We start from the raw sequence: 21,348 nt of genomic DNA on the forward strand, positions 1-21,348 counted from the left end.
GTATCACACCCTCTACTCTACCTCTCCCATCATACAGTATCACACCCTCTACTCTACCTCTCCCATCATACAGTATCACACCCTCTACTCTACCTCTCCCATCATACAGTATCACACCCTCTACTCTACCTCTCCCATCATACAGTATCACACCCTCTACTCTACCTCTCCCATCATACAGTATCACACCCTCTACTCTACCTCTCCCATCATACAGTATCACACCCTCTACTCTACCCCCATCCCATCAGACAGTATCACACCCTCTACTCTACCTCTCCCATCAGACAGTATCACACCCTCTACTCTACACCTCCCATCAGACAGTATCACACCCTCTACTCTACACCTCCCATCAGACAGTATCACACCCTCTACTCTACCTCTCCCATCAGACAGTATCACACCCCCTCTACTCTACCCCTCTCCCATCATACAGTATCACACCCCTACTCTACACCTCCCATCATACAGTATCACACCCTGTACTCTACCTCTCCCATCATACAGTATCACACCCTCTACTCTACCCTCCCATCAGACAGTATCACACCCCTACTCTACACCTCCCATCATACAGTATCACACCCCTACTCTACACCTCCCATCAGACAGTATCACACCCTCTACTCTACCCCTCCCACCAGACAGTATCACACCCTCTACTCTACCCCTCCCATCATACAGTATCACACCCCCTACTCTACACCTCCCATCATACAGTATCACACCCCTACTCTACACCTCCCATCATACAGTATCACACCCTCTACTCTACCCCTCCCACCAGACAGTATCACACCCTCTACTCTACCCCTCCCATCATACAGTATCACACCCCTACTCTACACCTCCCATCAGACAGTATCACACCCTCTACTCTACCTCTCCCATCAGACAGTATCACACCCTCTACTCTACCCCTCCCATCATACAGTATCACACCCTCTACTCTACACCTCCCATCATACAGTATCACACCCCTACTCTACACCTCCCATCAGACAGTATCACACCCCCTACTCTACACCTCCCATCATACAGTATCACACCCCTACTCTACACCTCCCATCATACAGTATCACACCCTCTACTCTACCCCTCCCACCAGACAGTATCACACCCTCTACTCTACCCCTCCCATCATACAGTATCACACCCCTACTCTACACCTCCCATCAGACAGTATCACACCCCTACTCTACTCCCATCATACAGTATCCACCCTCTGCTCTACCCCTCCCACCAGACAGTATCACACCCTCTACTCTACCCCTCCCCATCATACAGTATCACCCCCTACTCTACACCTCCCATCAGACAGTATCACACCCTCTACTCTACACCTCCCATCATACAGTATCACACCCCTACTCTACACCTCCCACCAGACAGTATCACACCCCCTACTCTACACCTCCCATCAGACAGTATCACACCCCCTACTCTACACCTCCCATCAGACAGTATCACACCCCCTACTCTACCTCTCCCATCAGACAGTATCACACCCTCTACTCTACCCTCCCACCAGACAGTATCACACCCTCTACTCTACCTCTCCCACAGACAGTATCACACCCCCTACTCTACACCTCCCATCAGACAGTATCACACCCCTACTCTACCCTCCCATCATACAGTATCACACCCCTACTCTACACCTCCCACCAGACAGTATCCCATCAGACAGTATCACACCCTCTACTCTACCTCTCCCCATCAGACAGTATCACACCCCTACTCTACACCTCCCATCAGACAGTATCACACCCTCTACTCTACCTCAGACAGTATCACACCCTCTACTCTACCTCTCCCACCAGACAGTATCACACCCCTACTCTACACCTCCCATCAGACAGTATCACACCCCTACTCTACCCCTCCCATCATACAGTATCACACCCCCTACTCTACCCCTCCCATCATACAGTATCACACCCCCTACTCTACACCTCCCATCAGACAGTATCACACCCCCTATCCCATCAGACAGTATCACACCTCTACCCTCTATCACACTCTACTCTACCCCTCCCATCATACAGTATCACACCCCTACTCTACCCCTCCCATCATACAGTCTCACACCCCCTACTCTACCCCTCCCATCATACAGTATCACACCCCCTACTCTACCCGTCCCATCATACAGTCTAACACCCCTACTCTACCTCTCCCATCAGACAGTATCACACCCTCTACTCTACCTCTCCCACCAGACAGTATCACACCCTCTACTCTACCCCTCCCATCAGACAGTATCACACCCTCTACTCTACCCCTCCCATCAGACAGTATCACACCCCTACTCTACACCTCCCATCAGACAGTATCACACCCTCTACTCTACACCTCCCATCATACAGTATCACACCCTCCCACCATCAGACAGTATCACACCCTCTACTCTACCTCTCCCACCAGACAGTATCACACCCTCTACTCTACCTCTCCCACCAGACAGTATCACACCCTCTACTCTACCTCTCCCACCAGACAGTATCACACCCCCTACTCTACCCCTCCCATCATACAGTATCACACCCTCTACTCTACACCTCCCATCAGACAGTATCACACCCTCTACTCTACCTCTCCCACCAGACAGTATCACACCCTCTACTCTACCTCTCCCACCAGACAGTATCACACCCCCTACTCTACCTCTCCCATCAGACAGTATCACACCCTCTACTCTACACCTCCCATCATACAGTATCACACCCTCTACTCTACACCTCCCACCAGACAGTATCACACCCTCTACTCTACCCCTCCCACCAGACAGTATCACACCCCCTACTCTACCTCTCCCATCAGACAGTATCACACCCTCTACTCTACCTCTCCCATCATACAGTATCACACCCTCTACTCTACCTCTCCCATCCAGTATCACACCCTCTACTCTACCCCTCCCACAGTATCACACCCCTACTCTACCCCTCCCATCATACAGTCTCACACCCCTACTCTACCCCTCCCATCATACAGTATCACACCCCCTACTCTACCCGTCCCATCATACAGTCTCACCCCTACTCACCTCTCCCATCAGACAGTATCACACCCTCTACTCTACCTCTCCCACCAGACAGTATCACACCCTCTACTCTACCCCTCCCATCATACAGTATCACACCCCTACTCTACACCTCCCACCAGACAGTATCACACCCCTACTCTACACCTCCCATCAGACAGTATCACACCCTCTACTCTACACCTCCCATCATACAGTATCACACCCTCTACTCTACCTCTCCCATCAGACAGTATCACACCCTCTACTCTACCTCTCCCACCAGACAGTATCACACCCTCTACTCTACCTCTCCCACCAGACAGTATCACACCCTCTACTCTACCTCTCCCACCAGACAGTATCACACCCCCTACTCTACCCCTCCCATCATACAGTATCACACCCTCTACTCTACACCTCCCATCATACAGTATCACACCCTCTACTCTACCTCTCCCATCAGACAGTATCACACCCTCTACTCTACCTCTCCCACCAGACAGTATCACACCCTCTACTCTACCTCTCCCACCAGACAGTATCACACCCTCTACTCTACCTCTCCCACCAGACAGTATCACACCCCTACTCTACCCCTCCCATCATACAGTATCACACCCTCTACTCTACACCTCCCATCAGACAGTATCACACCCTCTACTCTACCTCTCCCACCAGACAGTATCACACCCTCTACTCTACCTCTCCCACCAGACAGTATCACACCCCCTACTCTACCCCTCCCATCATACAGTATCACACCCTCTACTCTACACCTCCCATCATACAGTATCACACCCTCTACTCTACACCTCCCACCAGACAGTATCACACCCCCTACTCTACACCTCCCATCAGACAGTATCACACCCTCTACTCTACCCCTCCCATCATACAGTATCACACCCTCTACTCTACACCTCCCACCAGACAGTATCACACCCCCTACTCTACACCTCCCACCAGACAGTATCACACCCCCTACTCTACACCTCCCATCAGACAGTATCACACCCTCTACTCTACCTCTCCCACCAGACAGTATCACACCCCCTACTCTACCCCTCCCATCATACAGTATCACACCCCCTACTCTACCCCTCCCATCATACAGTATCACACCCTCTACTCTACACCTCCCATCATACAGTATCACACCCTCCCACCCCTCCCATCAGACAGTATCACACCCCTACTCTACACCTCCCATCAGACAGTATCACACCCTCTACTCTACCCCTCCCATCATACAGTATCACACCCTCTACTCTACACCTCCCATCAGACAGTATCACACCCTCTACTCTACCTCTCCCATCATACAGTATCACACCCCCTACTCTACCCCTCCCATCAGACAGTATCACACCCTCTACTCTACACCTCCCATCATACAGTATCACACCCTCTACTCTACCCTCCCATCCAGTCACACCCCTACTCTACCTCTCCCACCAGACAGTATCACACCCTCTACTCTACCTCTCCCACCAGACAGTATCACACCCTCTACTCTACCCCTCCCATCATACAGTATCACACCCTCTACTCTACCTCTCCCACCAGACAGTATCACACCCTCTACTCTACCTCTCCCATCAGACAGTATCACACCCTCTACTCTACCTCTCCCACCAGACAGTATCACACCCTCTACTCTACCTCTCCCATCAGACAGTATCACACCCTCTACTCTACACCTCCCATCATACAGTATCACACCCCCTATCACACCTCCCATCATACAGTATCACACCCTACTCTACCTCTCCCATCATACAGTATCACACCCTCTACTCTACCTCTCCCATCATACAGTATCACACCCTCTACTCTACCTCTCCCATCATACAGTATCACACCCTCTACTCTACCTCTCCCATCATACAGTATCACACCCTCTACTCTACCTCTCCCATCATACAGTATCACACCCTCTACTCTACCTCTCCCATCATACAGTATCACACCCTCTACTCTACCTCTCCCATCATACAGTATCACACCCTCTACTCTACCTCTCCCATCATACAGTATCACACCCTCTACTCTACCTCTCCCATCATACAGTATCACACCCTCTACTCTACACCTCCCATCATACAGTATCACACCCCCTACTCTACACCTCCCATCATACAGTATCACACCCTCTACTCTACCTCTCCCACCAGACAGTATCACACCCTCTACTCTACCTCTCCCATCATACAGTATCACACCCTCTACTCTACCTCTCCCACCAGACAGTATCACACCCTCTACTCTACCTCTCCCATCATACAGTATCACACTCCTCACACCTCCCATCATACAGTATCACACCCCTACTCTACACCTCCCATCATACAGTATCACACCCTGTACTCTACCTCTCCCATCATACAGTATCACACCCTCTACTCTACACCTCCCATCAGACAGTATCACACCCTCTACTCTACACCTCCCATCATACAGTATCACACCCCTACTCTACACCTCCCATCATACAGTATCACACCCTCTACTCTACCCCTCCCACCAGACAGTATCACACCCTCTACTCTACCCCTCCCATCATACAGTATCACACCCCCTACTCTACACCTCCCATCATACAGTATCACACCCCTACTCTACACCTCCCATCATACAGTATCACACCCTCTACTCTACCTCTCCCACCAGACAGTATCACACCTCTACTCTACCCCTCCCATCATACAGTATCACACCCCTACTCTACACCTCCCATCAGACAGTATCACACCCTACTCTACCTCTCCCATCAGACAGTATCACACCCTCTACTCTACCCGTCCCATCATACAGTATCACACCCTCTACTCTACACCTCCCATCATACAGTATCACACCCTCTACTCTACCCCTCCCATCAGACAGTATCACACCCTCTACTCTACACCTCCCATCATACAGTCTCACACCCCTACTCTACACTCTCCCATCATACAGTATCACACCCTCTACTCTACCTCTCCCACCAGACAGTATCACACCCCCTACTCTACCCCTCCCATCAGACAGTATCACACCCCTACTCTACACCTCCCATCAGACAGTATCACACCCCTACTCTACACTCTCCCATCATACAGTATCACACCCTCTACTCTACCTCTCCCACCAGACAGTATCACACCCTCTACTCTACCTCTCCCATCAGACAGTATCACACCCTCTACTCTACCTCTCCCATCAGACAGTCTCACACCCTCTACTCTACCCCTCCCATCATACAGTCTCACACCCTCTACTCTACCTCTCCCATCATACAGTATCACACCCTCTACTCTACCCCTCCCACCAGACAGTATCACACCCCTACTCTACCTCTCCCACCAGACAGTATCACACCCTCTACTCTACCTCTCCCATCAGACAGTATCACACCCTCTACTCTACCCCTCCCATCATACAGTATCACACCCTCTACTCTACCCCTCCCATCATACAGTATCACACCCCCTACTCTACACCTCCCATCAGACAGTATCACACCCTCTACTCTACCTCTCCCATCATACAGTATCACACCCTCTACTCTACCCCTCCCATCAGACAGTATCACACCCTCTACCCTCCCATCATACAGTATCACACCCCTCTATCACACCCCTACTCTACACCTCCCATCATACAGTATCACACCCTCTGCTCTACCCCTCCCACCAGACAGTATCACACCCTCTACTCTACCCCTCCCATCATACAGTATCACACCCCTACTCTACACCTCCCATCAGACAGTATCACACCCTCTACTCTACCTCTCCCACCAGACAGTATCACACCCTCTACTCTACCCCTCCCATCATACAGTATCACACCCCTACTCTACACCTCCCACCAGACAGTATCACACCCCCTACTCTACACCTCCCATCAGACAGTATCACACCCCTACTCTACCTCTCCCACCAGACAGTATCACACCCTCTACTCTACCTCTCCCATCATACAGTATCACACCCTCTACTCTACACCTCCCATCAGACAGTATCCCATCCACTTCCCTGCCCAGCCTTAATGGCTACAACTGGAGTAGCTTTATATAACGATGGCGAGGGATTGGCTGTGAGACACAAGCGGCCTGGTGTTGATGATTCTAGCTCACAAATGACGGAGAACAAATAATGTAGTCTTCATGATCATCCATCAGGAATGAAACACACCGGTTTAACTCTTGTTTCAAATGATAAACTAATCATGGTAGTCAGTCTGAACCTTGGTTATTTGAACCAGTCAGGTAAGTGCTGGGCTGGCGTTGAACGTCAGCCTGTTTCCATTCCATAGCCTTCCAGGAATAAAGTTGAAACCCTCCTCAGCTCCACCTGATTCCCCTGACATGGTGAACTCGCGCAGCCCTGTTGCGTGTGATTTTGTTTTTCTCGGGGAACCTAGAATAATCAGTAATGTCCTCCTCGAGCATATTAGACGCAGGTCGACAGGAGGCCTCTTGAGGCCATGTTAAGCCATTCCAGTCTGTCTGTCAGGGCCATTGTGTCCATTGGAGATATCAAACCTCTCCTGGAGTGGAGTGTGAGTAACAGGAGCGGAACACAAATCCTTTTTCCAGAGGCCACGGATGAAGTGAGCTTACTGAGAGTCCACTGTTTGGAAACATTATATTTCTCTTTAGAGCTATTGCGTTTTATGTAGCAGACATTTTTTTTTTCATTAAAAAAAATAACTCAAATAATTGTCAATGGGATGGAGAGGGATGGTAGATCAGGTATAATCATTTGCATGTGTGACTGCATGTGTGCTTGTGTGGGCATGCCTGTGTATCTGTGTGACAGTATTCTCTATAATATACAGTGAAGCCAAAAAAGGCCACTGTCTGTCTGATGGTGGTGAGATGTAAAGTTCTGGCTCCAGTGTAGCTCAGTAGTTACGTTATATTTATAGCCTCAGATCAAGTGGTCCGGCCCACCATAGTCACCCCACTGCACAGTCCCCGGGTACTGCTCCTCTTAAACCAATCAAGCAGAGACGAGGACTGGTCTTCTCCCTCAACTCTCTGTCTGCTCTGACTCCTCTGGCAAGAGGCACACAGGCTGAGGCTGCCACACTCACAGGTAGGAGGACATTTCTCCGGACACTTCTCTCTCTACTCTGGCTCTGGTCCACTGTTCTGGTAACTGACTACTGGTCTACTCTCTTTTTTTTTTACACTTCCTTTGGTTATTCTAGACATCCGCTTGTTTATTTCTGTCTGTTCCACTGCTCTCCGTCTCACTTGCTAACTTGCAGCCACTCACACAGCTGAGGCTGAGCTGCAGATGCTTTCTTCAGGCTAGAGCTTGTTCTCTTTGGCAGCAAATTAGCTTTTTTGGATTTGTGAAACTTTGCGATGCTTTGGAGCTAACCCGCATCCTTTTATTTTGGAATTAGGTGGTTGATGTTTGCTTGATGCATTTTGTTTCAGATTAGTTTCAAATGCTTTGGTATATACAGATATCAATAGCTATCAGTAACTATCCACTGGGCACACACTGGTTGAATCAACGTTGTTTCCACGTAATTTCAGTGAAGTTACTTGGAACCAACGTGGAATATACACTACCGTTCAAAAGTTTGGGGTCACTTAGAAATGTCCTTGTTTTTGGAAGAAAAGCACATTTCTTTGTCCATTAAAATAACATCAAATTGATCAGAAATACAGTGTAGACATTGTTAATGTTGTAAATGACTATTGTAGCTGGAAACGGCTGATTTTTAATGGAACGTCTACATAGGCATACAGAGGCCTGTGTTCCAATGGCACTTTGTGTTTAAAAGGCTAATTGATCATTAGAAAAACCCCTTGCAATTATGTTAGCACAGCTGAAAACGGTTGTGCTGATTAAAGAAGCAATACAACTGCCCTTCTTTAGATTAGTTGAGTATCTGGAGCATCAGTATTTGTGGGTTCGATTACAGGCTCAAAATGGCCAGAAACAAATAACTTTCTTCTGAAACTCGTCAGTCTATTCTATTCTAGTCTATAACTAGACACTCTAATGTAATTGTCCTCTTGCTCAGGTTTGCACCAGGGCCTCCCAATCCTCTTTCTATTCTGGTTAGAGACAGTTTGCGCTGTTCTGTGAAGGGAGTAGTACACAGCGTTGTATGAGATTTTCAGTTTCTTGGAAATTTCTCACATGGAATAACCTTCATTTCTCAGAACAAAAATAGACTGATGAGTTTCAGAAGAAAATGATTTGTTTCTGGACATTTTGAGCCTGTAATCGCACCCACAAATGTTGACGCTCCAGATACTCAACTAGTCTAAAGACTAGGTGCACAACTGAGCAAGAGGACAAGTACATTCGAGTGTCTGAACGCTGAAGATGGACTGAACGCTGAAGAGTAAGTAGTCTTCGAAAACAAATAGCGGCTAAATACAGGAATCAGTGCAGTGTGGCTGGATGAAATGAGATGGAGGTTTGGGTGGGCTGGGCAGTTGCCTGAAGGGCCACGTTTTTGGAATGCCCATCCATGGTAGGGGACCTGGAGTCACTCATCATGATCTCTTATTAGTCATGGTGTCATGGTACTGTCGTGACAATTTGTGTGGCCTGTAAGACTCTACGGCCCTGCAATGAGATTATGGCTAAAGCAACAAATGGTGGTCCAGGGACTAATTACAATTACAATAATAGAGATCCATTGTAGACCTTGAATTAGACAGGAGATTGAGGGGAAATGAGATCTCGTTGGGCTTAATGTATGAATCCATTTATTGTTAGTAAAAGGGTCTAAACTACTACTAACACCTGACAAAGGTTTTGAGCCTGACTCTGATTTGGTAATGGATGAATTGAGGTCTTTGTTGTGGTAGGGAAATGGGACAGGAAGCCAACTGAAATTAGATTTGGATTGTTATAGGCTACTGCATGTGACAGTGTGTCACAACTACGCTCATGTCTTATTCTGAAAATGGGAAGTATCTACATGTCATGACAGAGATCTATCTGCGTCTCATACCCAACACTATTCTGATTATTCTAGATGACAGGGGGAAGGAAGTATGTCAATGTGCTGGTGAATGAGGTCTGCAATGCAGGTTTCATTGAATTTCCTGAGACTTCAAAGTTCTTCAATTGTCCTTGACAGATCAAATGAACCTGCAAATCAACCATAAATATCACTGTGGAATCTAAGTATTTGTGAAGTGCATGTCTCTATTTACAGTAGGGATCACTTCGATCTTGATCACAAAATCACTCAATTCCATTTGTGGAGGTGAACGAGTTGCGTTGAGTGTTGTGGTGTGTGTGGAGGAGAAGGAGTTACATTGAGGGTTGTGGTGTGTGTGGAGGAGAAGGAGTTACGTTGAGGGTTGTGGTGTGTGTGGAGGAGAAGGAGTTACGGAGGAGAAGGAGTTACGTTGATTGAGGGTTGTTGTGGTGTGTGTGGAGGAGAAGGAGTTACGTTGAGGGTGTGAGTGGAGGAGAAGGAGTTACGTTGAGGGTTGTGGTGTGTGTGGAGGAGAAGGAGTTACGTTGAGGGTTGTGGTTGTGTGTGGAGGAGAAGGAGTTACGTTGAGGGTTGTGGTGTGTGTGGAGGAGAAGGAGTTACGTTGAGGGTTGTGGTGTGTGTGGAGGAGAAGGAGTTGCGTTGAGGGTTGTGGTGTGTGTGGAGGAGAAGGAGTTGCGTTGAGTGTTGTGGTGTGTGTGGAGGAGGAGTTGCGTTGAGGGTTGTGGTGTGTGTGGAGGAGAAGGAGTTACGTTGAGGGTTGTGGTGTGTGTGGAGGAGAAGGAGTTACGTTGAGGGTTGTGGTGTGGGTGGAGGAGAAGGAGTTACGTTGAGGGTTGTATATGTGTGGAGGAGAAGGAGGAGGAGGAGGTATGTCGCTCTGTTCCAAACTCCTCTTATTGAGTTATGGACATCAACGCCAGCACACCGCCTCCCTGCCCCGGCCAACAGCTGCGCCAAATACTTCATCTTGTCATCCTGAGATGGTGGATCATCCGGGTCCATTCCAAAACAGAGAGAGAGGAGGAAGACAAGGGAGGCACAGAGGGAGAGAGGCCTAGAAATATCCACTGCTGTCGTAAACCTCTGCCAGAAACAACCTGTGGAATGAAGTCTCCTATTATAAGAAAGAGATACGCAATTAAATGCATCACTGCATACCTCATTGTCAATTCCTTCAAACTCTGCTCCTCTGCAGTGTTGTATTGTGTACCACGGGGTGGCCACCACAGGAGGCCGCTGAGGGGAGGACGGCTCATAATAATGACTGGAACGGAGCGAATGGAATGGCATCTAACCATGTGTTTGTATTTTACACCATTCCACTTATTCCGCTCCAGTCATTACCACAAGCCCATCCTCCCCAATTAAGGCGCTACCAGCCTCCCGTGGCGTCTACCTCATAGAAATAGACTTACTAAAAATAACCCCGGACCAAAGACTGCCACAGATTAGACTGCCACAGTCTATTCCATGTTGGTTCAACGTCATTTTATTGAACCAGTGTGTGGGAACTATTTACATTTCTGGCTGATTACAGCATTCTACCACTTTAAATGTGAAGCTCTTAAGCATTTCGTGGGACAGTCAACACCACGTGTATACAACTGATGCGATAGCTCACCAAAGCAGCTGATTGCGTAACCAATTTACTCTCGCGGACTTCCTTCTCCAAGGTCTCATCGTGACTTGAATTTTGGTCCATTGATTGAACCACAGAGATACTTTTATTTTTCGCTACGTTAGTAAGCCTTATATGTCATAGTCGAGTTCATTATGTCATTACATCACATTGACCTTGTAGTCTCATGGTCATTGAGACCAATCCACTATTAAAATACATCACATGTTGCTCCAAATCAAATCAAATTTGATTTGTCACATGCGCTGAATAGAACAGGGGTAGTAGACCTTACCGTGAAATGATTACTTACAAGAACTTAACCAGCAATGCCGAAAATATAGTTAAGAAAATATTTACTAAATAAACTCAAGTAAAAATTAAATTAAAAATATTTTTTTTTAAATGGAAGAATCATGTAACACTGAAACCAATTTTTCACTCAGGGGAAAAACTTCAATTTAAGTCAAATTTTCACTCAGTCTCCCATTGAAGAAACTGGGTGACTCTAAATGTTAATGTCCTCTTTTACAGGCAAGAGAGCAAAGGAAGAGATTTGATCCAAAATGGCGGAACGCTACGACTGCCATTACTGCAAGGAGTCCCTGTTTGGGAGGAAGTATGTGCTCAGGGAAGAGAACCCCTACTGTGTGAAGTGCTACGAGAACCTTTACTCTAACTCCTGTGAAGAGTGCAAGAAGTCCATTGGCTGCAGCAGCAGGGTAGGTGGTCCACTAAACGTGGTGGTGTACAGTAGAGTTTACCAGTACCCAAATTCTCTACACCGCAATAGCTTGTATTCCTTCCTACTAGTATTCACTTCATTTCTATTACCCAGGTGTTAAACAGAACTTGGAATTAGAACAGGAGTCGATGGAATTAAAACACAAATACCCCAGACCCAGGCACAGTCATTGACCTAGAGGGACACAGGACATACCACTATACACCGGCTCTCAGCATCTTAGCACACATGCACCCACACAGATACACACACACACATACACGTTCAAGCTACACACACGTCACAACTGCTGCAACCAGACTCCCATTATGACTGCTTAATACTACACAATTTAAACACTTGCCCCCCAATCCCCCCCTTCCATTATACACGTGTAAATATTGGACGATACATTGTGCTTTCATGATTTGTACTTATATCCTGTTTATTCTATTCTACTGCCATTTTACTTTATGTTCGTATTCCCATCTTTTATCTATTGTCGCTGTTGCATGAAGGAACCTGCAAGTAAGCATTTCGTGGGACAGGCAACACCACGTGTATCCTGTCCATATGTCTAATAAAGTGTGAAACTTGGAACTTGTGGCCTTCTAAGTTCGCATTCTTGCCGTGCGGTTTTTTTCCCAGCAATTTCTGTCACTTTACATGGTCATTAGTGTCACAGATGAGATGACTGTCACTCCCCCTGGATCGGCCTGGAGGGGGGGGGCTCATCTGTGCCGAATGTCCCTGTCCCCTGTAGCAGCTAGTCAGTCATCCGTCCTAGGCCTCTTTCAGTTTATCTAACCCATAGCTGTGAATGCCACCCCTGCTCCCATGTCAGTCATTATTCAGTCATTCATCTAAATTGGTAGCTAATTAGGCACATGTTGTCACACATCCATTGTCACCACGCCTCCAGCAGATAGGAGTTGAGTTGAGGTCACTGCTATGGCAGATCACTAGAACACAGGGCATGGTAATCTTAACAGACTGGTGGCCCTTAGATTCAGTAAAAACGCAGATGTCCATTATCCCAGAAAAGGAGGCAACGAGGTGAATGGAGATACACCTGACCCTTAGTCTCTGTCCCATCCTCCTTCTTCAGGACCTGTCCTACAAGGACCGCCACTGGCATGACGACTGCTTCCACTGCTTCAAGTGTAGCCGCTCCCTGGTGGACAAGCCCTTCTCCACCAAGGACGACCAGCTGCTCTGCACCGAGTGCTACTCCAACGAGTACTCCTCCAAGTGCCACGAGTGCAAGAAGACCATCATGCCAGGTAAGGAAATGTCTGGCCTGACAGAGGGATGGGGGGGGGGTCAGTGAATGGGGCTCTCCGTTGGATTTAGCCAGTACACAATCTACTGGTACAGGTAGAGGAACACCCCCTATCCTCATCAATGGAACAGTTAGTGGAGAGGGTAGTAATTTTTAAGTTCCTCGGCATACACATCACAGACAAACTGAATTGGTCCAGCCACACAGACAGCATCGTGAAGAAGGCACAGCAGCGCCTCTTCAACCTCAGGAGGCTGAAGAAATTCGGCTTGTCATCAAAAGCACTCACAAACTTCTACAGATGCACAATTGAGAGCATCCTGGCGGGCTGTATCACCGCCTGGTACGGCAACTGCTCCGCCCACAACCGTAAGGCTCTCCAGAGGGTAGTGAGGTCTGCACAACGCATCACCGGGGGCAAACTACCTGCCCTCCAGGACACCTACACCACCCGATGTTACAGGAAGGCCATAAAGATCATCAAGGACAACAACCACCCGAGCCACTGCCTGTTCCCCCCGCTATCATCCAGAAGGCGAGGTCAGTACAGGTGCATCAAAGCTGGGACCGAGAGACTGAAAAACAGCCTCTATCTCAAGGCCATCAGGCTGTTAAACAGCCACCACTAACATTGAGTGGCTGCTGCCAACACACTGACTCAACTCCAGCCACTTTAATAATGGGAATTGATGGGAAATGATGTAAAATATATCACTAGCCACTTTAAACAATGCTACCTGATATAATGTTTACATACCCTACATTATTCATCTCATATGTATACGTATATACTGTACTCTATATCATCTACTGCATCTTTATGTAATACATGTATCACTAGCCACTTTAACTGTGCCACTTTGTTTACATACTCATTTCATATGTATATACTGTACTCGATACCGTCTACTGTATCTTGCCTATACTGCTCTGTACCATCACTCATTCATATATCTTTATGTACATATTCTTTATCCCGTTACACTTGTGTGTATAAGACAGTAGTTTTGGAATTGTTAGTTAGATTACTTGTTGGTTATTACTGCATTGTCGGAACTAGAAGCACAAGCATTTCGCTACACTCGCATTAACATCTGCTAACCATGTGTATGTGACAAATAAAGTTTGATTTGATTTGGGTAAGGAAACTACTGAAGGGGAAAGAGTTGACAGATTTGCCAGACATCTAACTGAGTTGAGGTTTGAGTAGGATTTGGCTACTAGCAAGTCTATTTGGTGCAATCATGGGTGCCAAGTTTCCACCTCCTAGGAGGTGTTAGGAGTTTGTGTTAAATGATGTCGTTGCAGCAGTCAAGCGGGACAGGGGATGGTCTGTTATAGTTTGGTGGAGCCAGCTCACGTACCACTACTGATGTCATTATTCAATGTGTTACTCTGGAAGATCAGTCCCTATGTAACCAGATTTTCCTGTTTCTCTGATCTCAATTATATTATTATATCTACAGTTGAAGTCAGAACTTTATATACACTTTGGTTGGAGTCATTAAAACTAGTTTTTCAACCACTCCACAAAATTCTTGTTAACAAACTGTAGTTTTGGCAAGTGGGTTAGGACATCTACTTTGTGCATGACACAAATAATTTTTCCAACAATTGTTTACAGAAAGATTATTTCACTTATAATTCACTGTATCACAATTCCCGTGGTTCAGAAGTTACATACACGAAGTTGACTGTGCCTTTAAACACAAACACCTTGGAAAATTCCAGAAAATTATGTCATGGCTTTAGAAGCTTCTGATAAGCTAATTGACATAATTTGAGTCAATTGGAGGTGTACCTGTGGATGTATTTCAAAGCCTACTTTCAAACTCAGTGCCTCTTTGCTTGACATCATGGGAAAATCAAAAGAAATCAGCCAAGACCTCAAAAAAATGTTTTTACAGACCTCCACAAGTCTGGTTCATCCTTGGGAGAGATTTCCAAATGCCTGAAGGTACCACGTTCATCTGTACAAACAATAGTACGCAAGTATTAACACCATGGGACCACGCAGCCTTTATACAACCCAGGAAGGAGACGCGTTTCGTCTCCTAGAGATGAACGTACTTTGGAGAAAAAAGTGCAAATCAATCCCAGAACTACAGCAAAGGAACCTGTGAAGATGCTGGAGGAAACCGGTACAAAAGTTTCTATATCCACAGTAAAACGAGTCCTATATTGACATAACCTGAAAGGCCGCTCTGCAAGGAAGAAGCCACTGCTCCAAAACCGCCATAAAAAAAGCCAGACTACGGTTTGCAACTGCACATGGGGACAAAGATCTTACTTTTTGGAGAAATGTCCTCTGGTCTGATGAAACAAAAATAGAACTGTTTGGCCCATAATGACCATTGTTACGTTGAGGAAAAAGGGGGAGGCTTGCAAGCTGAAGAACACCATCCCAACCGTGAAGCACGGGGTGGCAGCATCATGTTGTGGGGGTGCTTTGCTGCAGGAGGGACTGGTGCACTTCACAAAATAGATGGCATCATGAGGTAAGAAAATGATGTAGATACAGTGCCTTGCGAAAGTATTCGTCCCCCTTGAACTTTGCGACCTTTTGCCACATTTCAGGCTTCAAACATAAAGATATAAAACTGTATTTTTTTGTGAAGAATCAACAACAAGTGGGACACAATCATGAAGTGGAACGACATTTATTGGATATTTCAAACTTTTTTAACAAATCAAAAACTGAAAAATTGGGCGTGCAAAATTATTCAGCCCCCATAAGTTAATACTTTGTAGCGCCACCTTTTGCTGCGATTACAGCTGTAAGTCGCTTGGGGTATGTCTCTATCAGTTTTGCACATCGAGAGACTGAAACTTTTTCCCATTCCTCCTTGCAAAAGAGCTTGAGCTCATTGAGGTTGGATGATGAGCATTTGTGAACAGCAGTTTTCAGTTCTTTCCACAGATTCTCGATTGGATTCAGGTCTGGACTTTGACTTGGCCATTCTAACACCTGGATATGTTTATTTTTTAACCATTCCATTGTAGATTTTGCTTTATGTTTTGGATCATTGTCTTGTTGGAAGACAAATCTCTGTCCCAGTCTCAGGTCTTTTGCAGACTCCATCAGGTTTTCTTCCAGAATGGTCCTGTATTTGGCTCCATCCATCTTCCCATCAATTTTAACCATCTTCCCTGTCCCTGCTGAAGAAAAGCAGGCCCAAACCATGATGCTACCACCACCATGTTTGACAGTGGGGATGGTGTGTTCAGGGTTATGGGCTGTGTTGCTTTTACGCCAAACATAACATTTTGCATTTTTGCCAAAAAGTTCAATTTTGGTTTCATCTGACCAGAGCACCTTCTTCCACATGTTTGTTTGGTGTGTCTCCCAGGTGGCTTGTGGCAAACTTTAAACAACACTTTTTATGGATATCTTTAAGAAATGGCTTTCTTCTTACCACTTCAATAAAGGCCAGATTTGTGCAATATACGACTTATTGTTGTCCTATGGACAGAGTCTCCCACCTCAGCTGTAGATCTCTGCAGTTCATCCAGAGTGATCAAGGGCCTCTTGGCTGCATCTCTGATCAGTCTTCTCCTTGCATGAGCTGAAAGTTTAGAGGGACGGCCAGGTCTTGGTAGATTTGCAGTGGTCTGATACTCCTTCCATTTCAATATTATCGCTTGCACAGTGCTCCTTGGGATGTTTAAAGCTTGGGAAATCTTTTTGTATCCAAATCCTGCTTCTTCACAACAGTATCTCGGACGTGCCTGGTGTGTTCCTTGTTCTTCATGATGCTCTCTGCGCTTTTAACGGACCTCTGAGACTATCACAGTGCAGGTGCATTTATACGGAAACTTGATTACACACTGGTGGATTGTATTTATCATCATTAGTCATTTAGGTCAACATTGGATCATTCAGAGGTCCTCACTGAACTTCTGGAGAGAGTTTGCTGCACTGACAGTAAAGGGGCTGAATAATTTTGCACGCCCAATTTTTCAGTTTTTGATTTGTTAAAAAAGTTTGAAATATCCAATAAATGTCGTTCCACTTCATGATTGTGTCCCACTTGTTGTTGATTCTTCACAAAAAAATACAGTTTTATATCTTGATGTTTGGAGCCTGAAATGGGGCAAAAGGTCGCAAAGTTCAAGGGGGCCGAATACTTTCGCAAGGCACTGTATATTGAAGCAACATCCCAAGACATCAGTCAGGAAGTTAAAGCTTGGTCGCAAATGGGTCTTCCAAACGAATTATGACCCCAAGCATACTTCCAAAGTTTTGGCAAAATGGCTTCAGGACAGCAAAGTCAAGGTATTGGAGTGGCCATCACAAAGCCCTGACCTCAATCCCATAAAACATTTGTGGGCAGAACTGAAAAAGCGTGTGCGAGCAAGGAGGCCAACAAACATGACTCAGTTACACCAGCTCTGTCAGGAGGAATGGGCCAAACTTTCACCCAACTTATTTTGGGAAGTTTGTGGAAGGCTACCCAAAACGTTTGACCCAAACCAATTTAAAGGCAAAGCTACCAAATACTAATTGAGTGTATGTAAACTTCTGACCCACTGGGAATGTGATGAAAGAAATAAAAGCTGAAATAAGTAATTCTCTCTTCTATTATTCTGACATTTCACATTCTTAAAATAAAGTGTTGATCCTAACTGACCTAAAACAGGGAATTTTTACTAGGATTAAATGTCAGGAATTGTGAAAAACTGAGTTTAAATGTATTTGGCTAAGGTGTATGTAAACTTCCGACTTCAACTGTTTCTCTCTCTCACTTCCCCTGTCTCTCTCTCTCTCTCTCTCTCTCTCTCTCCCTCTCTCTCTCTCTCTCCTCTCTCTCTCTCTCTCTCTCTCTCTCTCTCTCTCTCTCTCTCTCTCTCCTCTCTCTCTCCCCTCTCGCAGGCTCCAAGAAGATGGAGCATAAGGGCAACAGCTGGCATGAGACCTGCTTTACTTGCCAGCACTGCCAGCAGCCAATCGGCACCAAGAACTTCATCCATAAGGACAACAGTAACTACTGCGTGCCCTGTTACGAGAAGCAGTTTGCCATGCAGTGTATCCAATGCAAGAAGGTAGTATATACTGTTTTATATATATATTTATATTTAACCTTTTTTTGTACTAGGCAAGTCAGTTAAGAACAAACTCTTATTTACAATGATGACCTACACTGGCCAAAACCGGATGACTTTGGGCCAATTTTGCGCCGCCCTGTGGGACTCCCAATCACAGCCGGTTGTGACACAGTCTGGATTTGAAGCAGGGTGTCTGTAGTGACACCTCTAGCACTGAGACATAGTGCCTTAGAATGCTATGCCATTCGGGAGCCCTATATAACCCACTGGAGTGTGCTTAAATGGAGTGTACTGTATCAGAATGTATGCTTTTGGAGAGTTCTGTGTTAAAATGGATTGCTCCTCTCCAGATTCACATTTATTAACATTTTTTGTCAGCATTTAAAACTGGTTCCTTGTGCACACAAAACAAAGATTGTGATGAATAGAAGTTCACCTCAAATCAGTTGAACCTGCATTATGCAGTACTACTTTTTCCCATGGTCAAATACCTTCATAGGTATTGATGGTACCTAATTATTGATTGGTGGTTGAACTTGTCACTTCCTGTTTCTGTCTCCTGTAGCCAATCACCACAGGCGGGGTGACCTATCGCGATCAGCCGTGGCATAAGGACTGCTTCCTGTGCACCGGTTGTAAGCAGCAACTGTCTGGCCAGCGGTTCACCTCTCGGGACGACTTTGCCTACTGCCTGAACTGCTTCTGCAACCTGTATGCCAAGAAGTGTGCCACCTGCACCACCCCTATTAGTGGTACGTATGATCACTCACATTGGCTCATCCTTGCACATACCTGTAGTCTCTGGAGCCAATTTCACTTAAGTGAAATATTCACTTAGTCATGCATGGATGTCAATGGGAGACTAAGTGAAAGTTCAACATTAGTAGAAGTTAGGATTTACCCCTCTATGATTAGTTAACTATACACTGAGTGGACAAAACTTTAGGAACACCTGTTCTTTCCCTGACAGACTGACCAGGTGAATCCAGGCGAATGCTATGATCCCTTATTGGTGTCACCTGTTAAATCCACTTCAATCAGTGTTAAGGAAGGGGAGAAGACAAATTAAAGAAGCATTTTTAACCCTTGAGACATGGCTTGTGTATGTGTGCCATTCAGAGGGGGAATGGGCAAGACAAAATATTTAAGTGCCTTTAAACGGGGTATGGTAGTAGGTGCCAGTTGCACGGGTGTGAGTGTGTCATGAACTGCAACGCTGCTGGGGTTTTCACGCCCAACAGTTTCCTGTATGTATCAAGAATGGTCCACCACCCAAAGTACATCTAGCCAACGTGACACAACTGTGGGAAGCATTGGAGTCAACATGGGCCAGCATCCATGTGGAACGATTATGACACCTTGTAGAGTCCATGCCCCAAGGAATCGAGGCTGTTCTGAAGGCAAAACAGGGTGCAACTCAATATTAGAAAGGTTTTGTACACCCTAGTCACACACAAAGTGTACTGTGTTAAAATGTCACTAGGACCAGGACTTTTTCCTTACAATGTGACAAAAAACCCTGCCTGAAATACTCTTGTTCCTTATCCTTTCACTCCATACTCTCCACTTCTATTCACTCCTATTCAAATCATTCTGTAGTAATGGCCCCAACTCAAGGTTCCTTACTTACAGTGAGGTTACATATTAACTAGTCAGGTGATCTATTTATCTGTTGTTATAGAAACATGGCACTCAGATCATGGGTTTTGAATTCCTTCCAGAAAAATGTACTTACTCACTATCTATTAGAGTATTATTACTTTAGTGATCCGGAGTAATTTATAAGGAAATGCGCTGGACAGTGTTCCCACGCTCATCTTTCTCCATCCCTCCCTCTCTGTGCCTGTCTCGTCTTGCTTGTGCAGGTCTGGGTGGCAGCAAGTACATCTCGTTTGAAGAGCGCCAGTGGCACAACAACTGCTTCAACTGCAAGAAGTGCTCCATCTCCCTGGTGGGAAGGGGCTTTCTGACGGCCCGCGATGAGATCATGTGTCCCGAGTGTGGCAAATACGTCTAAATGCTGTGTGCCAGGATGAAGCGTCAAAGCCAGAGATGGCAAAGATGCAAGAGAATATAGGCCTACTCCTACTAACAATTCCTATATTAGAATGATATATTTATTCAATAATATACATTTCAGACTAACCCAAAGGGCTTTCTGCATGCACCGGCCTCAGATTGATACAGTATGTTGTCTGATGAATTGAGCACAAATTGCATTAAATTCTTAGAAAGAGAGATATAATTTTGATGTATTTTAAACAAAATAACAACTTTGTCTGTGGTTTGTTACCATTGAAACGTTTAACTATTGTGTTGTATGTTAGGATAATCATCCGTGACACAACTATAACAGGAGTTGTACTTTTCATTATAGCAGTGAAATCTAACGAGAACATGTCATGTACCTGCACTCTAAATGTGAAATAAAGTATTTTAAAGGCAATTCATTGATAGACTGATCTTTCTGACATTTCATTTTGTTCCAAATCTGTAAAGACAACAATAAAACCAATGGACTCTGGTCGAAAGTAGTGCACTATAGGGTGGCATAGGGAATAGGGTGGCATTTGGGAAGCACACCTACAACCCCCATGAATGGCTTACCCCTGACTCCATCCAGCGGTACAAACACCCCTTGGGGGGGAAATGGACTCTTGGCGTCTTGAACACTCAAA

The 21,348-nt window shown here is 45.9% G+C and overlaps 1 protein-coding gene across 1 annotated transcript; it reads left to right on the forward strand.

Moving 5' to 3' along the window:
- The first annotated feature begins 8,030 nt into the window (after nt 1-8,030).
- LOC135543056 (four and a half LIM domains protein 2-like) lies at nt 8,031-21,055 on the forward strand. The gene is made up of 6 exons (XM_064970160.1): nt 8,031-8,115; nt 12,153-12,340; nt 13,451-13,625; nt 18,498-18,667; nt 19,236-19,422; nt 20,536-21,055. Exons 2-6 carry the CDS (start codon nt 12,185-12,187, stop codon nt 20,685-20,687), a joined length of 840 nt encoding a protein of 279 aa, XP_064826232.1. The 5' UTR covers nt 8,031-8,115; nt 12,153-12,184; the 3' UTR covers nt 20,688-21,055.
- Nucleotides 21,056-21,348: the final 293 nt, after the last annotated feature.

The sequence above is a fragment of the Oncorhynchus masou genome, chromosome 7, assembly GCF_036934945.1.
Source record: "Oncorhynchus masou masou isolate Uvic2021 chromosome 7, UVic_Omas_1.1, whole genome shotgun sequence".
Lineage (NCBI taxonomy): Eukaryota > Metazoa > Chordata > Actinopteri > Salmoniformes > Salmonidae > Oncorhynchus > Oncorhynchus masou.

Coding starts and splice junctions, on each gene's coding strand:
- LOC135543056 (XM_064970160.1), top strand. CDS start 12,185: ATGGCGGAACGCTACGACTGCCATTACTGCAAGGAGTCCCTGTTTGGG. Junction 12,341..13,450: donor CCATTGGCTGCAGCAGCAGG/GTAGGTGGTCCA, acceptor CTCCTTCTTCAG/GACCTGTCCTACAAGGACCG. Junction 13,626..18,497: donor CAAGAAGACCATCATGCCAG/GTAAGGAAATGT, acceptor CCCCTCTCGCAG/GCTCCAAGAAGATGGAGCAT.